At 44.7% G+C, this 25,744-nt stretch overlaps 1 protein-coding gene and 1 long non-coding RNA gene across 2 annotated transcripts in view; both read right to left on the bottom strand.

Moving 5' to 3' along the window:
- Positions 1-14,005: 14,005 nt before the first annotated feature.
- On the bottom strand, positions 14,006-14,812 carry LOC309560343. Its single transcript, XR_014225506.1, has 3 exons — positions 14,679-14,812; positions 14,374-14,614; positions 14,006-14,309 (listed from the first exon to the last, which is right to left on the bottom strand). It is a non-coding gene; the product is annotated as an uncharacterized lncRNA (long non-coding RNA).
- Positions 14,813-18,110: 3,298 nt separating this feature from the next.
- The window catches only part of PAPPA (pappalysin 1), a 406,220-nt gene continuing 398,586 nt past the window's right edge, over positions 18,111-25,744 (bottom strand). The window contains exon 22 of the mRNA XM_082263951.1: positions 18,111-19,562. Coding sequence (XP_082120077.1) covers positions 19,407-19,562 — 156 coding nt within the window. The 3' untranslated portion in view covers positions 18,111-19,406. The remainder of the gene's footprint in view (positions 19,563-25,744) is intronic.

Genomic DNA, 25,744 nt, shown 5'->3' with positions numbered 1-25,744 from the left:
AACATTCCCATAGACACTCCTAAACCTTGTGGACGGCCTTCCCAGAAGAGTTGAAGCTGTTATAGCTGCAAAGGGTCGGCCAACTCAATATTGAACCCTACGGACTAAGACTGGGATGCCATTAAAGTTCATGTGCGTGTAAAGGCAGGCGTCCCAATACTTTTTGAATGAAATGGCCTTGAAATATAGAAGCCAACCTCAGTGCTTGCCTTAGTGTTTGAGATCCAAAAATAAGTGAATAGTGCTATCTGTGCACATGTAAATCAGAATTGATAAATAAACATTTTCTCACCCTTCACCTGCTGCATATTCACCTAACTTAGATCAAAGCATTTACAAATATCTAGGCCTCATATCCATTGGCACGAGGGTTATACCCCACAAATATGTCCCAATACTCTTGGTAATATAGTGTATATATGTATTGCGGTCGGCAAGTGTTTAAATTTTACAAATATCTGAAGGCCAAAAAAATATGATGTTCTATCGGGTTGAGGTCAGGACAGTCAAGTTCCTCCACCCCAAACTCACTCATTCATGTCTTTATGGACCTTGCTTTGTGCACTGGTGCGCAGTCATGTTGGAACAGGAAGGGGCCATCCCCAAACTCCTCCCACAAAGTTGGGAGCATGAAATTGTCCAAAATGTCTTGGTATGCTGACGCCTTAAGAGTTCCCTTCACTGGAATTAAGGGGCCAAGTCCAATCCCTGAAAAACAACCCCACACTATGATCACCCCCCCCCAGGGCCGGCCTTAGGTGTTCAGGCGCCCTGTGCGAGCTAATCCTGTGGCGCCCCCCCGCGCGCATTTTCTTGCACATTTTTTGCACTTTATTTGACTTTTCTTTTTTATGATCACTAATAACTTAGCCCCCCCTTACATCAGAGACCCCCACACAGAGCCCCCCTTACATCAGAGACCCCCACACAGAGCCCCCTTTACATCAGAGACCCCCCACATAAAGCCCCCCTTAATTTAGAGCCCCCTTACATCATCAGAGAGCCCCCCCACACAGCCCCCCTCACATCAGAGACCCCCACACAAAGCCCTGCTCACATCAGAGACCCCCACACAAAGCTCCCCTCACATCAGAGACCCCACACACAAAGCTCCCCTCACATCAGAGACCCCACACATCAGAGACCCCCACACAAAGCCCCCCTCACATCAGAGACCCCCCACACAAAGCCCCCCTCACATCAGAGACCCCCCACACAAAGCCCCCCTTACATCAGAGACCCCACACACAAAGCCCCCCTCACATTAGAGACCCCCCCACACAAAGCCCCCCTCACATCAGCGACCCCCCACACAAAGCCCCCCTTACATCAGAGACCCCCGCACAGAGCCCCCCTCACATCAGAGACCCCCCACACAAAGCCCCCCTAACATCAGAGACCCCTACACAAAGCCCCCCTAACATCAGAGACCCCCACACACAGAGCCCCCCTCACATCAGAGACCCCCCACACAAAGCCCCCCTAACATCAGAGACCCCTACACAAAGCCCCCCTAACATCAGAGACCCCCCACACAAAGCCCCCAAACATCAGAGACCCCTACACAAAGCCCCCCTAACATCAGAGACCCCCCACACAAAGCCCCCAAACATCAGAGACCCCCTACACACACACAAAGCCCCCCTTACATCAGAGACCCCCCACACAAAGCCCCCCTTTCATCAGAGACCCCCCACATCAGAGACCCCCTTACATCAGAGAGCCCCCCTTACATCACAGACGCCTTACATCAGAGCCCCCCCCACATCAGAGAGCCCCCTTACATCACAGACCCCCCACACAAAGCCCCCTTACAAAGCCCCCCTCACACAGAGACCCCCCCTTACATTTTTTTTTAAGAAGACCTCACTTACCTCACACTGTCTGCACATGCACACTGCAGCTTTTTTTTTCTTTAAACTTCCTGCCCACACTCCCGTGGGGCGGGAGGAGGAGGAGAAGGGGCGCGGCGAGGAGGAGCTGACGATCTCTCCTCTGGCGTCCTGCAGGGAGGAGAGATCTGTCACCGTGGATCGGAGGCTGAGCTGTGTGTAATACACAGCTCGCCTCAGTAGGTGACCGTGAGGTGACCGAGGCACAGCCGCACAGCAGGAGGTAAGTGGCGGCTGCGGCCTGTGTTAACCCTGTCCAGGCCGCGGTCGCCGCTTACCTTCCGCTTTGCGGCCTGAATCGCCTGATCTTCTGCGAGCTGTGATGGCCGCACGGTGCCCTTGTTTCCCATGGCGCCCTGTGCGGCCGCACAGATCGCACACCCCAAAGGCCGGCCCTGACCCCCCCCCCCACACCAAATTATTCCAACCAGTGCACAAAGCGGGGTCAATAAAGACATGGATGAGCGAGCTTGGGGTGTAGGAACTTTACTGGCCTGCACCTCAACCCAATAGAACACCTTTGGGATGAATTAGAGCCCAGACTGTGAGCCAGGACTTTTCTCCAACATCAGTGCCTGACCTCACACATGTGCTTCTGGAAGAATGGTCAAACATTCCCATAGACACTCCTAAACCTTGTGGACGGCCTTCCCAGAAGAGTTGAAGCTGTTATAGCTGCAAAGGGTGGGCCAACCCAATATTGAACCCTACGGACTAAGACTGGGATGACATTAAAGTTCATGTGTGTAAAGGCCGGTGTCCCAATACTTTTGGTAATATAGTGTATATATGTATTGAGGTCGGCAAGTGGTTACATTTTACAAATATTTGAAGGCCAAAAAATATATGGTGTTCTATTGGGTTGAAGTCAGGACTCTGTGCAGGCCAGTCAAGTTCCTCCACTCCAAACTCGCTCATCCATATCTTTATGGACCTTGCTTTGTGCACTGGTGTGCAGTCATGATGGAACAGGAAGGGGCCATCCCCAAACTGTTCCCACAAAGTTGGGAGCATGAAATTTCCAAAATGTCTTGGTATGCTGACGCCTTAAGAGTTCCCTTCACTGGAACTAAGGGGCCGAAAAACAACCCCACACCATAATCCCCTCCTCCACCAAATGATTTGGACCAGTGCACAAAGCAAGGTCCATAAAGACATGGATGAGTGAGTTTGGGGTGGAGGAACTTGACTGGACTGCACAGAGTCCTGACCTCACCCTGATAGAACACCTTTGGAATGAATTAGAGCAGAGACTGAGAGCCATGCCTTCTCGTGCCTGACCTCACAAATGCGCTTCTGGAAGAATGGTGAAACATTCCCATAGACACTCCTAAACCTTGTGGACGGCCTTCCCAGAAGAGTTGAAGCTGTTATAGCTGCAAAGGGTGGGCCAACTCAATATTGAACCCTACGGACTAAGACTGGGATGCCAATAAACTTCATGTGTGTGTAAAGGCAGGCGTCCCAATACTTTTGGTAATATAGTATATTTGTTACAGTCAGGGTTGCAAAATGTTTTTTTTTTTCCTCATCTAAGTAAAAATATCCTCTAAAATGATAGATATAGCAATAATAAAGATAACTTTATTTATATTACTTTTGGTGGTAGTGTCCCTTTTAGAACAAATCAGCATTGCATGTAAATACTGTAATGACCTGAATCAAACATGGCCGCCGCCGTACTGTATATGAACAGACACCTAGGAGAAAAGCAGCTGTTATGCGATTGTCTTAAAGTGAACCTGTGGCCGGACTATGGACATTCACATATTTGCATATTTGTGAACAAGCAGCAAATGAGCTTTAGAACGAGACCTCACTGACCTCTATAGCTGGAGGGGCTGTGGAGTAATTCATCCTCAAAGTTGACAGCAGAGGAAGTCGGTTGAAGATGTTTACTCAGCAGCTCAACTCCCCCATCCCAGAGCTCCTGTTCTGTGTTTAGATTAGAAGGCTGCTGAGTCACTGCTGGAAGGGGGAGCAGAGCGAGCTGAGCTGCTGAGTCACTACTGGAAGGGAGGACAAGGGGGAATGATGAGTCACTGCTGGAAGGGGGGAGCAGAGTGAGCTGAGGAGTCACTTTTGGAAGGGGGGAGCAGAGTGAACTGAGCTTCTGAGTCACTACTGGAAGGGGGGAAAAGGGGGAAAGATGAGTCACCACTGGAAGGGGGGAGGAGAGTGAGCTGAGCTGCTGAGTCACTATTGAAAGGGGGGAACAGAGGGAGCTGAGGAGTCACTACTGGAAGGGGGAAGCAGAGTGAGCTGAGCTGCTGAGTCACTACTGGAAGGGTGGGAAAGGGGGAACGATGAGTTAGTGCTGAAAGGGGGAAGCAGAGTGAGCTGAGCTTCTGAGTCACTACTGGAAGGGGGGGAATAACGAGTTACTGCTGGGAGGGGGAACAGAGTGAGCTGAGGAGTCACTACTGGAAGGGGAAGCAGAGTGAGCGGAGCTTCTGAGTCACTACTGGAAGGGGGGAAAAGGGGGAATAATGAGTTGCTGCTGGGAGGTGGAACAGAGTGAGCTGAGGAGTCACTACTGGAAGGGGGAATCAGAGTGAGCTGAGCTGCTGAGTCACTACTGGAAGGGGAGACAAGGGGGAATAACGAGTTACTGCTGGGAGGAGGAACAGAGTGAGCTGAGAAGTCACTACTGGAAGGGGAAGCAGAGTGAGCGGAGCTTCTGAGTCACTACTAGAAGGGGGGAAAAGGGGGAATAATGAGTTGCTGCTGGGAGGGGGAACAAAGTGAGCTGAGGAGTCACTACTGGAAGGGGGGAAGCCGAGTGAGCTGAGCTGCTGAGTCGCAACTGGAGGGGGGAAAAGGGGGAATGATGAGTCACTGCTGGGTGGGGAAACAGAGGGAGCTTAGGAGTCACTACTGGAAGGGGGTAAAAGGGGGAATAATGAGCTGCTGCTGGGAGGGTGAACAGAGTGGGCTGAGGAGTCACTACTGGAAGGGGGGAGAAGAGTGAGCAGAGCTGCTGAGTCACTAATGGAAGGGAGGAAAAGGGGCAATGATGAGTCACTGGGGGGCAGAGTGAGCTGAGCTGCTGAGTCAGTGCTGGAAATGGGAAAAAGGGGGAATGATGAGTCACTGCTGGGAGGGTGAACAAAGTGAGCTGAGCTGCTGAGTCACTATACTGGAAGGGGGGAAAAGGGAGAATGAGGAGTTATTGCTGGGAGTGAGCTGAGGAGTCACTACTGGAAGGGGAAAGCAGAGTGAGCTGAGCTGCTGGGTCACTACTGGAAGGGGGGGATGATAAATCACTACTGGAAGGGGGAAACAGGGTGGGTGGAGTTGATGAATCATTGCTCGGAGGGGGAGCTGAGCTCAGTCACTGTTGAAAGAAAGAACCAACAATGTTCTGTTACAGCCGACTACTCTGCTGCTGCACACCAGCACCGCCATCTCCCCCTTTTATAACATCAGGTGGCCAAATATCATTGTTTTTGGTCCTTGCAGGTTACCCCCTGATGATGCGCATGCATGGGCCGGCTGCAAGAAACAGGAAGAGACAAGCAGCTCCCTGATAACATGCTGGAGCGCATGCGCATGATTGCACTGAAGCCTCCTTGGGTGCATGATGAGAGTATTCCAGGAGGCTACAGCCAGCTGGGGGATGTTATTCTTGCTTAGGCAAGAAATCTTGAAGTGAGGGGCAGTCTAGTGAAGGTCCACCTTAACTTCGGAGCTTCTGCTGTGAATTTTGAGGATGAATTTCTCCACAGTGCCCGCAGCTACAGAGATCAGTGAGGATTTGTTTTAAAGCTTTTTTTTTTCTTGTCAATAAATACCTGAATGTCCAAAGCCTGGCCACAGAAACACTTTAATCATTCACCTGCCAACGGATCCTTGACAGATGATCAAATAAGAACAGAACCCATAACCTTCTTCAAAAAAATAAAAATAAAATAAAATTTGCACTGCCAAAACAAGAGGTCATTAAAATACTTCAAAAAATATTCAATACAAAGTCACAATATAATATATATTACCAAATAATGTATGCAACAATGTGATTTTTTTTTTTTTTTTCAAACATCAGAAACATGACCAATATATAGGAGTAACAAATTAAAAACAAAAGTGAAATAATGACAAATAATGGTTAAAACTGTATTGAGGAAAAGTAAAATAACTTAAAAATAACATTGTGTAGATATAAATTAAATGTATGACATTCTTAATAAATAAGCTCTACTATTTACATCTTTATATATTGCTTGGAGGTTTTTAAATTAGACTTTTTTTTTTTTTCTCAAAAAAAAAAAATATGACTCTACATATGACAATACAGAGCAGCACAAAAATGAGGTGAGGAAGAGAGGAAGTCGAGATATGAACAATAAAATTACAGTAGGTATGGTATTGTGTTTTGTAAGAAAAGTCAACATTTTTTCGGTTGTTCTTGATTGAAAAAAATTAAAAAAAAAAAAAAAAATTAAAAAAAAAAAAAAAAAAAAAAAAAAAAAAAAAACAATAAAAAGTATCAGGTTTCATATTACAAATAAAAGTTCCATTACAATACATAAATAAGGAAGAGCAATTTCATAAGTACATTTTTTTTTTTCAGGAGATCACAGTTTTGTATATGCAGATGTAGCTTGTAAAATATACAGAGAAGCAAACAACAGTGCACCTGGCGACATACACACACATGTTCACGCACACGCGCACATATATATATTTATATATACTTTATTATTTATTTTTTTTTAACACAGGCGGGTCATTGAATATTTTTTTATTTTTTTTTAATTAATTATGCAATAAATATCAGTTCCCGTTACCTGCTGGTGTAAATTAGAGTTGAGCACACAGACCTGGTTTGGAAATTACTGGACTTTCTTTTCTTTTGTTAGAGGCTTTTTTTTTTTTTTTTTTTTTTTTTTAATACATCATACCAATTTTAAAGCCAAAGTTTTTTTTTTTTTTTTTCTTATTTTTTTCTCTGGTTTAATGCTTACCTTTTTCTGGTACTGTTCCCCACAGTATCTTTTTTTTTGCCACCAGATTAATTCAGTCTTTTGGATTAAATGACACCCAACTTGGTTCAACCTAGAAAGACTACAATATATCTCTAGCCATTTTTTTTTTTTTTTTGGATAGGATGGAAAAAGACTAAGGACAAAAAATTGTATCTCTAGCCATTTTTTTTATTTATTTATTTTTTGGATAGGATGGAAAAAGACTAAGGACAATAAATTGTATCTCTAGCCATTCGTTTTTTATTTTTTTATTTTTTTTTGGATAGGATGGAAAAAGACTAAGGACAAAAAATTGTATCTCTAGCCATTTTTTTTTTTTGGATATGATGTAAAAAGACTAAGGACAAAAAATTTGTCTCTAGCCATTATTTTTATTTTATTTATTTTTTTGGATAGGATAGAAAAATTCTAAGGACAAAAAATTGTATCTCTAGCCATTTTTTTTTTTTGGATAGGATGAAAAAAGACTAAGGACAATAAATTGTATCTCTAGCCATTCGTTTTTTATTTTTTTTATTTTTTTTGGATAGGATGGAAAAAGACTATGGACAATAAATTGTATCTCTAGCCATTCGTTTTTTATTTTTTTTGGATAGGATGGAAAAAGACTAAGGACAATAAATTGTATCTCTAGCCATTCGTTTTTTATTTTTTTATTTTTTTTTTGGATAGGATAGAAAAATTCTAAGGACAAAAAATTGTATCTCTAGCCATTTTTTTTTTTTGGATAGGATGAAAAAAGACTAAGGACAATAAATTGTATCTCTAGCCATTCGTTTTTTATTTTTTTTATTTTTTTTGGATAGGATGGAAAAAGACTAAGGACAAAAAATTGTATCTCTAGCCATTTTTTTTTTTTTTGGATATGATGGAAAAAGACTAAGGACAAAAAATTGTATCTCTAGCCATTTTTTTTTTTGGATAGGATGGAAAAAGACTAAGGACAATAAATTGTATCTCTAGCCATTCGTTTTTTATTTTTTTAATTTTTTTTGGATAGGATGGAAAAAGACTAAGGACAAAAAATTGTATCTCTAGACATTTTTTTTTTTTTTTTTGGATATGATGGAAAAAGACTAAGGACAAAAAATTGTATCTCTAGCCATTTTTTTTTTTTTTTTTGGAAAGGATGGAAAAAGTCTAAGGACAAAAAATTGTATCTCTAGCCATTATTTTTATTTTATTTATTTTTTTGGATAGGATAGAAAAAGGCTAAGGACAAAAAATTGTATCTCCAGCCATTTTTTTTTTTTTTTTGATAGGATGGAAAAAGACTAAGCACAATAAATTGTCGATTTTCTTTTTTCGGAAAATATTTATCTTTTTTTGGTGCTGTCTCCCACAGTATCTTTTTTTTTTGCCACTATATTAATTCAGTCCTTTTGGATTGAATGACACCCAACTTCGTTCAACCTAGAAATACTAAGGACAATCAAATTTATCTCTAGACTGTTTTTCACTTTTGGATATGATGGAAAAAGACTAAATACAATAAAGTGTATCTCTAGCCAATTTTTTTTTTTTGCTAGCTTTGGAATATCAGATTATTATTATTTATTTTATTTATTTATTTATTTATTTTTAGTTTTGGATTTGATGGAAAAAGACAAAATACAATATAGTGTATCACTAGCCAACTTCTTTTTTTTTTTTGCTAGCTTTGGAATATCGGATTATTATTATTTATTTCATTTTTTTTAGTTTTGGATTTGATGGAAAAAGACTAAATACAATAAAGTGTATCTCTAGCCAACTTTTTTTTTTGCTAGCTTTGGAATATCGGATTATTATTATTTATTTTATTTTATTTTTTTTTAGTTTTGGATTTGATGGAAAAAGACTAAATTCAATATACACTATCCAACTATATCCAAAAATATCACTAGCCAACTTTTCTTTTTTTTTGCTAGCTTTGGAATATCAGATTATTATTTTTATTTTATTTTAGTTTTTTTAGTTTTGGATTTGATGGAAAAAGACTAAATACAATAAAGTGTATCTCCAGCCAACTTTTTTTTTTTGCTAGCGTTTGAATATCGGATTATTATTATTTATTTTATTTTTCATTTTGGATTTGATGGAAAAAGACTAAATACAATAAAGTGTATCACTAGCCAACTTTTTTTTTTTTTGCTAGCTTTGGAATATCGGATTATTATTATTTATTTTATTTTTTTTAGTTTTGGATTTGATGGAAAAAGACTAAATACAATAAAGTGTATCTCCAACCAACTTTTTTTTGTTTTTTTAGTTTTGGAATATTGGATTATTATTATTTTATTTTCTTTTTAGTTTTGGGTTGGATTTAAAAAGATTAAGGACAAGAAAGTATATCTCCAACCAACTTTTTTTTGTTTTTTTAGTTTTGGAATATTGGATTATTATTATTTTATTTATTTTCTTTTTAGATTTGGGTTGGATTTAAAAAGATTAAGGACAAGAAAGTGTATCTCTAGCCACATTTTTTTATTTTATTGTATTTTTTTTATTAGTTTTGGATAAAGTGGGAAGGTTTAGACCCTCTGTTAAGTATTCATTTCTTACCGTGCCCCACTGGGGGAGAGTCACCCCTTTATGTGACCTTATTAACCTATCTGGTGACCATTGTCACCGAGAAAAAAAAAAAGGAAGGGTAATTCAAAATTTAGAGATGTCCCCAGAATAGGAGGTAAGACAAACTCTTCCAATGATGCCATCACCAGTAGCATACTGTATCCCACTGGTGGAGAGTCACTCCTTTATGTGACCTTTATGTGACCATTGTCACCGAGAAAAAAAAAGGAAGGGTAATTCAAAATTTAGAGATGTCCCCAGAATAAGAGGTAAGGTGAACTCTTCCAATGATGCCATCACCAGTAGCATACTGTGTCCAACTGGGGGAGAGTCACCCCTTTATGTGACCTTAATAACCCCTCTGGTGACCATTGTCACCGAGAAAAAAAAAAGGAAGGGTAATTCAAAATTTAGAGATGTCCCCAGAATAGGAGGTAAGGCAAACTCTTCCAATGATGCCATCACCGGTAGCATACTGTGTCCCACGGATGGAGAGTCACACCTTTATGTGACCTTAATAACCCCTCTGGTTGACCATTGTCACCGAGAAAAAAAAAAGGAAGGGTAATTCAAAATTTTGAGATGTTCTTCAGAACAAGAGGTAAGGTGAACTCTTCCAACGATGCCATCACCAGTAGCATTTCTTGTGATTTCCATGCAACTGATCTTTCCCCCATTACTGACATGCCTTGTTCCACATGGAGTCTCTGTGTGCGGCCATCTTGGTAGAGGCAGGGCTTTGCTCCTCGTGTCAGATATGCTTCCCTGATGACCCGTAATCTGATGACTGGTGTGATCAAGAAGTAGCAGATGAGGTGGAGACACAGATCCACAGACTTGATGCAGGGAGATCCTTTCACTACAGGTCCTCAGGTATAGCTTCATCTCCAGCAAGGAGAACAGTGAGCAGCACAGTAGTAATGTCACCAAATCAGTCAGAGTCAGCAGTGCCTTAGATGACCCCACACTGTAGATAGGTAGCTACAAGGCAACACATCTCTGGAAGTGTCCTGCCATTTTTCGGGAGGCGTTCAGGGCAAGAGATAAGCCTCAAAACAAAGCAATGTACGATCTTCTGTTTGATGGACACTCCTTACTCCAAGCTGGGTCCATCCAGACAGCTTCAAATTACAGATATTCACTACCCCATGCTGCCCTTCTCAGACGGGGACGGTCCATAGATGCTAGGAATAAAAGAACAGAGGGCACACCGGCCTCGAATGACACCATGTATTAAAGATTAAAATAGGTGATATGCTCACAAACACCATAAGCAGAAGGCGACTCACAAATAGTCAAAAGAAGAACCACGCATGCCTCTTGATACATCGTGAGGATGCTGCACAGGCCTGCAGACGTTGATGTATTTCGAGGGGGGTACCCTCTTCTTCAACACTTCTTTGTATTGATTAGCCTTTTGCTTACGGGGTTTGTGAGTATATTGCCTATTTTATTGTCTAACAAATGGGGTCATATGCTAATACAATAGGCGCCCTCTGTTTGTTCTTTTTTACTTCGAGCCCAAAACACCAAATTGAACTAAAAAAGTGCTTTGACACATACCCTAGAGCATTTTCTTTCTGTGTGTGTGTCTTTGGGCCCCTCCTGAAGAGGAAGGAACCCTCCCTCACCCCCCGAGGCGCAAGACTCCTGGCAGGGGCAAGCCAAACTCAGGTCCACCAAGCCAAGAGTCCCAGCGTGACCCTCATAACCAACTAAAGCTGACCGAGAACTTGGTGGGGGGACCTGCTGAAGAGAGACTCCTCCAAGGCTGAGGTGGAAGGAAACTGTGGAATCCTGAAAACATGACCTATTTGAGGTACTTGAGGACTGAGGTTTGGAAGCACTCATCTATTCGAAAAGGTGAGGGTGTAGGGAGGACACCACTGTAAAGCCCCTTAACTGTAAGTGGTGTCATCCACCTTGGGTTCTTTAAATCTCATAACTAAAAAGCTCCTTTGTATGTATTTCCTGTGTGTGTAGCCAGTAGGCCGGAGTTCAGCAATAATATCTGATAAGTGGAAAAAATAAAAGGAAAAATGGTTGCTCCTCTGCATAATCAGTGCGGCGATTTGCCTGACAAGCGATTATCATTTCCAAAAGTAGCCTTTATGTCCTTCTCTTTATACATTCTTCTTGCTATATATTCCTCTTCTCCAATACCTTCTTCTCTCTGTACTAGCCATTCTCAGCCAGGATTCCGTGCAACCATAGGGTTCCTCCTGGGGTGGCTAGGTTTTCCTTGAGCTGTGGCTAACTGACCTCCCATCTGATGATGCCTGCATAGTTCCAAGTCCAACGGGTGGATAAGGGTTCCTTGAGCTGTGACCAAATGACCTCCCATCGGATGGTGCCTGAATAGTTCCAAGTCCAACGTGTGGATAAGGGTTCCTTGAGCTGTGACCAAATGACCTCCCATCTGATGATGCCTGCATAGTTCCAAGTCCAACGGGTGGATAAAGGTTCCTTGAGCTGTGACCAAATGACCTCCCATCGGATGGTGCCTGCATAGTTCCAAGTCCAATGGGTGGATAAGGGTTCCTTGAGCTGTGACCAAATGACCTCCCATCTGATGATGCCTGCATAGTTCCAAGTCCAACGGGTGGATAAGGGTTCCTTGAGCTGTGACCAAATGACCTTCCATCTGATGGTGCCTGAATAGTTCCAAGTCCAACGTGTGGATAAGGGTTCCTTGAGCTGTGACCAAATGACCTCCCATCTGATGATGCCTGCATAGTTCCAAGTCCAACGGGTGGATAAAGGTTCCTTGAGCTGTGACCAAATGACCTCCCATCGGATGGTGCCTGCATAGTTCCAAGTCCAATGGGTGGATAAGGGTTCCTTGAGCTGTGACCAAATGACCTCCCATCTGATGATGCCTGCATAGTTCCAAGTCCAACGGGTGGATAAGGGTTCCTTGAGCTGTGACCAAATGACCTTCCATCTGATGGTGCCTGAATAGTTCCAAGTCCAACGTGTGGATAAGGGCTCCTTGAGCTGTGACCAAATGACCTCCCATCTGATGATGCCTGCATAGTTCCAAGTCCAACGGGTGGATAAAGGTTCCTTGAGCTGTGACCAAATGACCTCCCATCGGATGATGCCTGCATAGTTCCAAGTCCAATGGGTGGATAAAGGTTCCTTGAGCTGTGACCAAATGACCTCCCATCGGATGGTGCCTGCATAGTTCCAAGTCCAATGGGTGGATAAAGGTTCCTTGAGCTGTGACCAAATGACCTCCCATCTGAAGGTGCCTGAATAGTTCTAAGTCCGACGTGTGGATAAGGGTTCCTTGAGCTGTGACCAAATGACCTCCCATCTGATGATGCCTGCATAGTTCCAAGTCCAACGTGTGGATAAAGGTTCCTTGAGCTGTAACCAAATGACCTCCCATCTAATGGTACCTGCATAGTTCCAAGTCCAATGGGTGGATAAAGGTTCCTTGAGCTGTCACCAAATGACCTCCCATCTAATGGTAACTGCATAGTTCCTGATCCAACAACACTTGGCAGAGACTGCAAAGGCATCATTCTGGCCACCCCTGTAAGTAGGGCAATTCTCCCCACTTACCACCACCAATGTAAGGGGCATTTAACCAATGACCCTCGATAGACTCATCTTACCAGGGGTTCCCTAAGACCTGAAAATTATTTCTAGGGTTCCTCCTGGGTAAAATGTTTGAGAAAGTCTGTTCTATCCATTCTCTTCCATGACAAATTTTCTTTGATAAGCCCCTCAGAAGCCAATGCCTTCCCCCAGCTCTATATACATTAGTCCAGAAAACTACCCGGTCTGTGTGCTCACCCTTATAATTCCACTCATGTTTTTTTGAGCGATATCACTCATTTGGTTTGTAAAAAAAGAAAACAACCACATCAAACGTCTATAAGCGTGTGATCAACATAGATAAAACATAGTCTATGAGAGCAGTAGTTGGTTTCGTGTCTTTTGGCATTCAATAGAATTAAGCCAAATATCATGTTTGCATTATTGTCTATTAGCAGCTTCCTGCTACGGTGAGATCGGGCCGTGGTAAGGATCCGGTGCAGTAACTAGAGCTCAGTGAAATACTGTTTGCAATCGGTTTGTTGTTTTAAATAATTTTCTTCTTTTTTTTTGTTTTTCGTAACATAGAAAGCACAAAACACACGTTAATATTCTGTCACTGAAAACTAAAGCCCGATCAAACTTTCATATTTAAATCAGCTAAACGTTCCAGGGTTCCTGGTGACAAATGTGTGTGCAAAGCCCTACAGTTGGCTTTCTTTAGAAAGCAGCCACATCCTGAGTAGAAAAGCCTGTCCCCCTGCCAGCATGCTCTGGAGAAGGATCGTTGCTCTGCAGAGGTCCACCATGCCCCCTTGTTGAATCAGAGCTAGAGCTCTCCAAACGGTAGGAAGGTGGGATCTTTGTTGATTGGAGAGCTCTAGCTCTAAGCATGGGTGTGTCTGACCTCTGCAGAAAGACCTTTGCGTCTGCACAGCAAGCACTGCTTCCAGACAGAAAGCTTTGCTAATTGGTGAGCTCAAGCTCTGAGCAGGGGGTGTGTCTGACCTTTGCAGAGAAACCACTGCTTCCAGATAGCAAGCTTTGCTGATTGGTGAGCTCTAACTCTGAGCAGGGGCATGTCCAACCTTTGTAAAGAAACCACTGCTTCCAGATAGCAAGCTTTTCTGATTGGTGAGCTCAAGCTCTGAGCAGGGGGTGTGTCTGACCTTTGCAGAGAAACCACTGCTTCCAGACAGCAAGCTTTGCTGATTGGTGAGTTATATCTCTGGGCAGGGGGCATGTGTGACATTTGCAGAGAAACCTCTGCTTCCAGACAGAAAGCTTTGCTGATTGGAGAACTTTAGCTCTAAGCATGGGTGTGTCTGACCTCTGCAGAAAGACCACTGATTCCCCAAAGCAAGCTCTGGCTCTCAGCAGGGGGAGTGTCTGACCTTTTCAGAGAAACCTCTGCTTCTAGACAGAAAGCTTTGCTGGTTGGTGAGCTCTAGCTCCGAGCAGGGGGTGTGTCTGTCCTTTGTAGAGAAACCACTGCTTCCAGATAGCAAGCTTTGCTGATTGGTGAGCTCTAGCTCTGAGCAGGGGTGTGTCTGACCTTTGCAGAGAAACCACGGCTTCCAGACAGAAAGCTTTGCTGATTGGAGAACTTAAGCTCTAAGCATGGGTGTGTCTGACCTCTGCAGAAAGACCACTACTTTTGCAAAGCAAGCTCTGGCTCTCAGCAGGGGGCGTGTCTGACCTTTGCAGAGAAACCTCTGCTTCTAGACAGAAAGCTTTGCTGATTGGTGAGCTCTAGCTCTGAGCAGGGGGTGTGTCTGACCTTTGCAGAGAAACCTCTGCTTCTAGACAGAAAGCTTTGCTGATTGGTGAGCTCTATCTCTGAGCAGGGGCGTGTCTGACCTTTGCAGAGAAACCTCTGCTTCTAGACAGAAAGCTTTGCTGATTGGTGAGCTCTAGCTCTGAGCAGGGGGTGTGTCTGACCTTTGCAGAGAAACCACTGCTTCCATACAGGAAGCTTTGCTAATTGGTGAGCTCTAGCTCTGAGCAGGGGGGCGTGTCTGACCTTTGCAGAGAAATCTCTGCTTCCAGACAGAAAGCTTTGCTAATTAGTGAGCTCTAACTCTGAGCAGGGGCATGTCCAACCTTTGTAGAGAAACTACTGCTTCCAGATAGCAAGCTTTGTTGTTTGGTGAGCTCTAACTCTGAGCAGGGGGGCATGTCTGACCTTTGTAGAGAGACCACTGCTTCGACACAGAGAGCAATGGTCCTTCTCAGCAGTTTGCTGGCAGGGGACAGGCTTTTCTACTCAGGCTGTGGCTTCTTTCTCAAGAAAACCAAGGTAAAAACTTGCACACTTTCTGTTTGACGTACCTGGAATGCATTTTGTGGATTTAAACTGAACGTTGAGTTGGGCTTCAATCTCACACACTGGGAATGCAATAGAATAATAAACATGCTGTAAGCCATCTACACTTGGGCAGTGTGGATGTAGCTCTCTGCCTACAACTAAGTACATTATGTCCCTTTAAAAACATACATTTTTTTTTTATATTTTGGACAGTTTCATAAAATGTCACTCATCTCAGTCTCAACAAAGTTTTTTTGAGCTTTTTTTGATTTTTTTTCTTTTTGTTTTTTAACACAGGAAAAAGAACTAAAACAAACTGACAATTTTCAAGCCAGTGAAAGTGAAAACCAGAAGGGAGGTAGCTGGAACCTGCTTTGAAAACACCCCCAGGGAATGCCCTTAAAGCCTAACTCCAGGCCAAACTTTTCTTAGTTTTGGACAGAGTGGGGTAGGTCCTTCAGACTGGTACCCCATTGGAGAGATTCCTCCCCATTTCCTAACATGACAGGAAGTGATGGGACAACTCTCTAGGACGTGATGGTAGGTCCTCCAGACTGGTACCCCCCATTGGAGAGATTTCTACCCATTTCCTGACATGACAGGAAGTGATGGGACAACTCTCTAGGACGTGATGGTAGGTCCTCCAGACTGGTACCCCCCATTGGAGAGATTTCTACCCATTTCCTGACATGACAGGAAGTGATGGGACAACTCTCTAGGAAGTGATGGTAGGTCCTCCAGACTGGTACCCCATTGGAGAGATTCCTGCCCATTGCCTGACATGACAGGAAGTGATGGGACAACTCTCTAGGAAGTGATGGTAGGTCCTCCAGACTGGTACCCCATTGGAGAGATTCCTGCCCATTGCCTGACATGACAGGAAGTGATGGGGCAACTCTCTAGGAAGTGATGGTAGGTCCTCCAGATTGGTACCCCATTGGAGAGATTCCTACCCATTTACTGACATGACAGGAAGTGATGGGACAACTTTCTAGGAAGTGATGGTAGGTCCTCCAGACTGGTACCCCATTGGAGAGATTTCTACCCATTTCCTAACATGACAGGAAGTGATGGGACAACTCTCTAGGAAGTGATAGTAGGCCCTCCAGACTGGTACCCCATTGGAGAGATTCCTACCCATTTCCTGACATGACAGGAAGTGATGGGACAACTCTCTAGGAAGTGAAGATAGGTCCTCCAGATTGGTACCCCATTGGAGAGATTCCTCCCCATTTCCTGACATGACAGGAAGTGATGGGAAATGTCTCCAGGAAGCAATGGGAAATCTCTTAAGGAAGTGATATGAAATCTCTCTAGCTGAAACACACACTGCAACAAAACACTTCCAGATCTGGTTAGAAGGACCTAATTTCCTTGTCCTGGGGACAAACGTTCCCCCTATTTCCTACCCTTCTGTCACAGGCTTCCGCAGGAACAGGACGTGAATCTCAAGGACTCCAATACATGCTTAAAGCAGAACTCTTTTTGGCCCCACCACCATCTCCTAAGCACTCCAAAGATCTTATAAATGAAATTTAAAAAAAATATACACATTTTAAAAAATGTAATTAAAAAAATGTGAATAATTAAAAAAAATATTTTAACTTCAATTTTCTAGCTCAGGGGTCTCCAAATCCAGACACTGATGGGGACTCTCATGTAAAGGGGTCTCTGAAGTAAGAAGGACTTTGAGGGGACTCTGATTTAGGGGGGCCTGATGTGGACTTTGATGTAAGAGGAACCCTGATTTAAGGGGACTGTGGTAAGATGGGTTTTGATGGGGAATATGAGGTAAGGGGACCTGAGGGGGACTCTGATGTAAGGGGGGTCTCTTAAGTAAGGGGGGATTTGAGGGGATTCTGATGTAAGGGGGTCTCTTAAGTAAGGGGGGATTGAGGGAACTCTGATGTAGGGGGGTCTGATTGAGGCTTTGATGTAAGGGGAAACTCTGATGTAAGTGGGAAATCTGATGTGGCCTCTGATATAAGGGGGGATTTGAGGAGACTCTGATGTAAGGGTGTCTGATTGAGGTTTTGATGTAAGAGGAGACTCTGAAGTAAGGGGGGAATCTGATGTGGCCTCTGATGTAAGGGGGAGGGGGTTTGATGGGGACTTTGATATAAGGGTAGATGTTGATGGGGACCCTAAAGTGAAGGGGGACTCAAATATATTTGGATGTTCTTTACTTTGTTTACTGAAGTTTTTCATTAACATACACACTTTTTTTTCGACCCGTGAATATTTGTAAAATATACAATATGACCCCTTGAACTGAAAACTTTGGAGACCCCTGTTTTAACTGGCCTGATGACATCCCCGGGACTTCCTCTACCTTCTCCAGTGCTGTGGGAGCCAGGCTTCCTCCCAGGACATTCTTGACCACCTGTGAGCCCAACCTGTGCCCTGACACGCCCTGTGGAGGGGGGCGGCATGTAAATGCCAGGCTGGGCTCATAGGAAATGGGCAGAATGACATGAGGAAGAGAAAGAAGGAAGCCAGGGATTGTGCTGGAACATGGAGAGGATTTTGGATTTTTTTAACATGTGGGTGGGGGAGTGGGGTGAGAACCTAAGAAAAGTTCCACTTTATGCAGCCGTTGGTCAGTGCCCATCCAGACAATAAAAATATCATCGATATAACGCAGCCATACGGATGCATGTATTTTTTCCCCAGGTCTATCCATAACTGGAAAATCAAAAATTTTGGCTGGAGTTAGGTTTAATCCTTTAGGGATTGAGGAGGTAAAAAAAAAAAGCTGCCATCTTACACAGACCTTTCATTGGGACAATTCACTATCGGTTATCACAAGATCTCTGCACACACTGAAGTGCCTCGGAGTGGCCTTATCAAACACTTTTTTTTATTCCCTCAGCAGCAACAGAGGAATGGAGGGTCCCACTTGGAAAACCAAAAAGCATGATGTTGCATATGTACCCCAATCGACACTGCTCAGTAGTATATACAGTAAGTATTGCTAGGCAAGACTGGCCCTGTAGTAATATGAAAATACCGCTCGAGCTACTACACAACCAAGTACATACTACTGCACAAAAATATTCTCCTTTCAGCCTCACCCTTCGTTGGTGTATTCCGGAGTTCTGAGCCTCCACTATACACGATATGTATTTTATGACAGTGTCAACAAGCAAAATGTCACCTAGGGTGAACTCTACAAAAGTAGCATGGAAAATATGAAGGGAAATAAAAAAAAGAGCAGTGTTTTTCCATTCATGCGCAGGACATTTCTGACATGGGTGGAAACACGAAGTCCGATGCTGTCAGGTGTTACAGATCGGTAAGGAGCAGCTGCTAGGAGAATAGTCAACGCAGTCTACTCTGCTCTGCCCTCTTCTCTAACCTTGCACGTCTTTTCATCTCTCCAGGGTCCAGGCTAGGCTTGAGGTACAAACCCATACCGAGAGGTTCTACGTTGGTCCCTTTCATTTGTTTCTAAGGGGTGAAGCCTGAAGGTGTACCAGGCAGGCCGAAGACAAGATTTAAGGCAGGCTGGTTGTTTGGGTTGATTTCCGCTTGACCTGACACAGTAAGGAAAAAAAAAATAATAGCTGTATGGGATATAGCAGCAAGAATAGCAGCAACAGTTACGCTCAAACAACTAGTGTTGGGTTTTGGTGGCATTTGGAGAAATCTTAAAACATCTGTTATGAGGCGGTTAGATCTCGTTCTAACGGGCCATCAAACAGGAAAAGTGCACAGCTTGAGGTTTTGATGGATAAAGGAACACTAGAGCCTGCAAGGACTGCAAATCTATACATCGTCATTCTCAATCCCTCAGCCAGCCATCCTTCCACCATAAATTCTTACACATTTCCATTCAAACTATCGATAATAGAAAAGGAGATCTAAGAAGTCCTGTCTAGCTGGCTGAGAAATGTATTTATGGCTTTTTTTTAAATCTTTTGTCATCTTCTGGCCATACCACAGCTTAACGCGTACTTGATTTTATGGTTTTGTTCCTTATGGCGTTCAAATCATTATGCATGATTCCCAGTTCTCTGTTGACGAAAATAGGGCTGACTTGTTCGTATTTGAACAGTTCCTGGTGGAGAAACGCAATCCAGTTCAATGGTAAATGTAAAGACAACGGGAGGAATGTGTTTATGTTTTCCAGTATGCCTTTGGTTGTGATCGTTCCAGACGTGCTGAGCCAGGCCTTCGGGCATTTGGATTGTTCCCCTTTGCATTCTCCTTTGCCTTAGGGTCCCTGCATGCACACTTGTCCTGTACATCACACCCTGCTGGGAATGGTATCACCTAAAGAACACAAGAGAAGATTCAGGATAAGGCAAGATTAGTGGCACAACTATCAACCCATCCCCGCATGCCAGAATGCTAGGTGTAATCAGGGCCGGTGCAAGGATTTTTGCCTCCCTAGGCAAAATAAAAATTGCCGCCCCCCCCATATGCTCCCCCACGCCCCATCTCAAGTTGCTGAAGGGGTTAAAACTAGATGCGGCTGGTGCTCCATCGGTTGGAGGGGGCAGCAGACGGACCTGGCTATGGAATCCCCCCCGAACGCATGGATGGGGGGGTGGCGCCCCTAATGGACGGGTCGGCCGCCACTGGTTAAAACCCCTTCAGTGACTTACGGTAAGTCACTTACCTCGGGTCAGGCTCTGCCGGCTAAGTTGCGCACTAGGCAGCTGCCTAGGTCGCCTTACTGGTAGCACCGGCCCTGGGTGTAATCCTGGACTTTCCTTTTGGCCCCCACATCCAATCTGTTCTTGGACCTCTCCTATTCTCCATCCACACCTCCTCACTGGGTCAGTTAAAAAGCCTCCTATGGCTTTAAATATCATATCTATGCTGATGACACCCAAATCTATCTTTCTACCCCTCAACTCACTCCATCAGTCTCTACACACATTACTAATTTACTAACAGACATTTCAGTCTGGATATCACACCACTTCTTCAAACTCAATCTATCCAAAACCGAGCTCATAATATTTCCTCCCCAACGTGTCCATTCCCCTGACATCTCTGTCAAGATTGATGGCTCAACTATCAGCCCATCCCTGCATGCCAAGGTGCTAGGTTTTATCCTGGACTCTGAGCTCTCCTTTCACTGTCCAAAGCTTGCCGACTCAACCTACGCATCATCTCCAAAATATGCTCCTTCCTAACCAACGACACCACCTAGTTGACTCCTTGGTTATCTCAACTACTGTAACTCCTTCCTCATACCCCCTTTTTTTTCCTCTTATCCTCAAGACTTATAAATCTCCCCCCTTCTCCCCTACCCACCAACACTAAACCCAAAACCAGATATTGCTACAGTGCCTGTACACACGGACACACACACTCCTACAAAAGCCAAAGCGTCATGCAACAAGGTCGATTCTTTTAGATATACCTCCCATACTACAACTTCCCCCTGACAATAGACCACCTTAAAGTGAATGGACACTGGCAACCAGATATAACCCCTCCTACACAAGAAGTACCTCCAGCTCTCCACATTTATTTTTTTCAAAGAAGTCTAGGAATTTTAGTTGGATTCACCAGGTTATTATCCAGGCGTATGGTCTGAAAGGGAAGGTTCCACCTTTTCCGGTAAAGGCACACTCTACCAGAGGAGTAGGTGCCTCTTGGGCAGTTCGCCATCAAGCTTCTATGGCTCAGATTTGAGAAGCCGTGACTTGGTCGTCGGTACATACGTTTACTAGGTTTTATCAAGTGGATGTTGGGACCCAGGAGGAGTCTGCATTTGGCCGCAGTGTTCTGCAGGAAGCTATGTAGATCTTTTGTGGTCTGATGGCCTCCCCTTAGATGCATTGCTATGGGACGTCCCATACATAGTTACATAGTTAGTGAGGTTGAAATAAGACATCAGTCCATCCAGTTCAACCTATGATGTGTGTGTGTGTTTGCTGTTAACCATACATTGTATACCCCTGTATGTTGTGGTCTTTAAGGTGACCGTCTAATAGTTTTTTGAAACTATCAATGCTCCCTGCTGATACGACTGCTTGTGGAAGAGAATTCCACATCCTTACTGCTCTGACAGTGAAGAACCCCTTACGTATTTTAAGGTCAAACCGCCTTTCCTCTAGTTTTAGTGAGTGGCCACGTGTCTTATTGTATTCCCTTTCTCTGAAACGTTTGTTCCTTATGCTAGGGTCATCACCAGTACAGTATTTGTACATTGATATCATATCCCCCCTCAATCCTCTCTTCTCCAGAGAAAATAAGTTCAGTGCTTGTAGTCTTTCCTCATAGCTGATGTCCTCCATTCCCCTAATTATTTTTGTTGCCCTTCTCTGGACTCTCTCCAGTTCCAGCACATCCTTCCTGAGGACCGGTGCCCAGAACTGGACAGCATACTCCAGATGTGGCTGGACCAGAGTCTTGTAGAGCGGGAGAATAATCTCTTTATTTCTAGAGTGAATCCCCTTTTTTATACATCCCAGAATTCTGTTGGCTTTGCTTGCAGCGGCTTGGCATTGCATGCCACCGTCAAGCCTGTTGTCCACCAGTACCCCCAAGTCCTTTTCCAACCTAGACTCACCCAGAGGTTCCCCCCCCTAGTGAGTAATGTAGGGATCCTCAGCTATGGCCCTTTCAATTGTTGTGCAACTACACATCCCATGAGGCATTGTACAACTCTGACATGCACAGACATGACTAGGCATGATGGGAATTGTAGTTACTGAACAACTGGGGGACCCTAGTTTGAAGACCCCTGCAGTAATGAAAGAAAGTCAAAGAAGTCTAGGAATTCTCGTTGGATTCGCCAGGTTATTATCCAGGCGTATGGTTTGAAAGGGAAGGTTCCACCTTTTCCGTTAAAGGCACACTCTACAAAAAGGAGTAGTTGCCTTTTAGGCAAGCTTCTATGGCTCAGATTTGCAAAGCCGCGATTTGGTCATCGGGGCTACTAGATTTTATCAAGTGGATGTTGGGACCCAGGAGGAGTCTGCATTTGGCCCCAGTGTTCTGCAGGAAGCTATGTAGATGTTTTGTGTTCTGATGGCAGTATTTATGGTGTCCCCCTCGCCTCAGATGCATTGTGTTGGGATGTCCCATACAGTAATGGAGGGATCCTCAAACTACGGCCCTCCAACTGTTGCGGAACTACACATCCCATGAGGCATTGTAAAACTCTGACATGCACAGACAAGACTAGGCATGATGGGAATTGTAGTTACTGAACAACTGGAGGGCCATAGTTTGAAGACCAATGCAGTAATGAATATGGCCAGTGATGCACTATAAAGAAATAAGGATTTTTTTCTACAGCTTACCTGTAAAATCCATTTCTTGGAGTACATCACGGGACACAGAGGTCCTTCCCCTCTTGTATGGGGTATTTATTGCTTGCTTCCAAACGGAGGTACTTCCAGTGTAGGAGGGGTTATATATGGGGACTTCCTGTTTGATTGGTTGCCAGTGTCCATTCACCTGAAGGTGGCCCTATAACCCAATATGGCTCTGTGTCCCATGATGTACTCCAAGAAAAGACATGCCTGGAGCTTGAAGGAAATGATAAGCAAAGGGCATACGTGACAGGGTGGAACTGGAGGGCCATAGTTTGAAGACCCCTGCAGTAATGAATATGGCTCTGTGTCCCGTGATGCATGATAAAGAAATATGGATTTTTTTTCTAGAGCTTACCTGTAAAATCCATTTCTTGGAGTACATCACGGGACACAGAGGTCCTTCCCCTCTTGTATGGGGTATTTATTGCTTGCTACAAAACTGAGGTACTTCCTGTGTAGGAGGCAGGGGCAGACTGGCAACTTTCGGACCAGGGGGCAAATACAAACCAGAGGCCCATGCTGCGGTGACTCGGCCCCCCTTCCACTCTCCCTCTTCCTGGCCTTCTCCTGACCCCCATTCTATGCTGAAGCTCCACTCCAGGTACTCTATACTTACCGGCCGAATCTGGGTTCCTGACCTGGCCATCAGCGGGCGGTTGGGGGGAGCTGGGACAGCTCAGTTGGGGCTGGCCAGGAGGAGAAGAGTCTCCAGTGGGGCATGGAACTGGCCTCTGCTCAGATACAGTTTACACCATCCATGCTGGGGGGAGGCCTGCACTCTGTCCTGGTCTTCGTCCTGCAATCAGTAGGTCAACTGTGGGGACATTTTACTTCCCTTCACTAGGAATCGTTTAGGCATATCTGAGGCAGAAGCAGTGCAGCCTTTTTACGGAGCATCAGAGAGGCCCGGGGAGCAATTACCCCCCCCTGCCCCCTGGCCCAGTCCTCCCCTGGTAGGAGGGGTTATACAGTATATGGGGACTTCCTGTTTGATTGGTTGCCAGTGTCCATTCACCTGAAGGTGGCCCTATAACCCAATATGGCTCTGTGTCCCGTGATGTACTCCAAGAAAAGACATGCCTGGAGCTTGAAGGAAATGATAATCAAAGGGCATACGTGACAGGGTGAAACTGGAGGGCCAGAGTTTAAAGACCCCTGCAGTAATGAATATGGCTCTGTGTCCCGTGATGAACGATAAAGAAAACTTGTTTGGAACAAAATATAAATAAATGTATCTGTGTGTAGTCTCAAACCTCATCTACCCAAAGGTTGAAGCACTACGGCAGGGATCCTCAAACTACGGCCCTCCAGCTGTTGCGGAACTACACATCCCATGAGGCATTGTAAAACTCTGACATTCACAGACATGACTAGGCATGATGTGAATTGTAGTTCCTGAACAACTGGAGGGCCATAGTTTGAAGACCCCTGCACTACGGGCTCTCGGCAAAGCTATACAGCAATCACACTTTTCATTTCATAGCCCCGAGCAACCAAGATGTCAACCTACTATACAACCAGGAATTTCCGGGAAATATGATGTCACCAGTAACTAGGTACACACAGGACACAAAGGACTTTTTCATTCGCAGAAAACATTTGTAAGCCATGTAAGCATATCTAATAGGTCTACATGCCTTAATCTCCAACATGTTTCCCAGTAACTATCTGTAGAGCACTGTGTGGTCCTGAGGAACGAGGATCTCTTGGAACTCAACAGCCTATTCTGTTTCTTATTTGTCATTGTCTGTAAAGGAATCCCTTTGCAAGAGCGGTCCAAGAAATACACCCTTACATAATAAAAAACATGCGCCGATGATAGTAAACAGCCCGATCTGGTCCAAGAGTGGAAGGACCACGCTTTAATCTTCCTCTCTCCCAATCAAACCGGCAACTTGGGAGATGGGAGGATGTCTTGGAGGTGCCGGTGCCTCGCCAACTCCCGAAAGCTTGCCAAATCTCACTAAGCTTTGTTAACCACTTGCCGACCGCCAGCAGTATATATACTAGGTCTGCTCTGTGCCGCAAAATGACCCGAGTGGGGGCACTCGCACATGCCCATTCGCCACAGGGGGGAAGCTGATCTGCGGGGTCCGGTGGCCGCGATTGCCACGGGCACCCCCGTGGAGAAAGAACGGCGGTCTGCTGTTCTGTCAGCAAGGAACACAGGGATCTTGTGTTCCTCCTATTTAGGAACACAGATCTCTGAGTTCATTCCATAAGCCCATCCCCCCAACAGTTAGAAAGCACCCCCTATGGCAGTGATGGCACCCCAGATGTTTTGTCAGATGGCGTGGCTTGTGAAATGACCATAGAGATTTGTGATCCTACACAGAAGGATCACAGGCGCTCTGTGACCATTCCAAAGAGAAGAACGGTCAGCTGTATTTACAACAGCTGACCGTTCTTCTCTCTCAGCGGGGAGCGATCGCGGGTGTCAGGCGGCAATCGGAGCCGCCTGCCCCATGCATTGGATTCCCCGCTGCCGAGTGGCACCCCAGATGTTTTGGAACGACATTTCCCATGATGCTCAACTACACTGCAGAATGCATGAGCATCATGGGAAATGTAGTTCCAAAACATCTGGGGTGCCACTCGGCAGCGGGGAGTCCAATGCATGGGACGGCGGCTCCGATTGCCGCCTGACACCCGCGATCGTTCCCCGCTGAGAGAGAGAAGAACGGTCGGATGTTGTAAACACAGCTGACCGTTCTTCTCCCTGGAATGATCACAGAGCTCCTGTGATCCTTCTATATAGGAACACAGGTCTCTATGGTCATTTCACAAGCCACGCCCCCATACAGTTAGAAAAAACTCCCTTAGGCTTACATTTAACCCCTGATCACCCACAGTGTTAACCCCTTCCCTGCCAGTGTCAGTAATACAGTAACAGAGCATATTCTTAGCACTGATTACTGTAGTAATGTCACTGGTCCCCCCCAAAAAGTGTCAAAAATGTCAGTTAGGGGTACGATCTGTCCGCCGCAATGTCGCAGTCCCGCTAAAAATCGCAGCTCGCCGCCATTACTAGTAAAAAATAAATAAAAAAACAAAAATGATATAAATCTTTCCCCTAGTTTGTAGACGCGATAACTTTTGCGTAAACCAATCAATATCGTCCCTCTTAGATTGTAAGCTCTAACGAGCAGGGCCCCCTGATTCCCACTGTATTAA

This window comes from Pelophylax lessonae (genome assembly GCF_965119305.1).
Source record: "Pelophylax lessonae genome assembly, chromosome: 7".
In the NCBI taxonomy this organism is placed as follows: Eukaryota; Metazoa; Chordata; class Amphibia; order Anura; family Ranidae; genus Pelophylax; species Pelophylax lessonae.
Note: the sequence above shows the minus strand (reverse complement) of the source record. Positions and strands in the feature narration are given on the sequence as shown.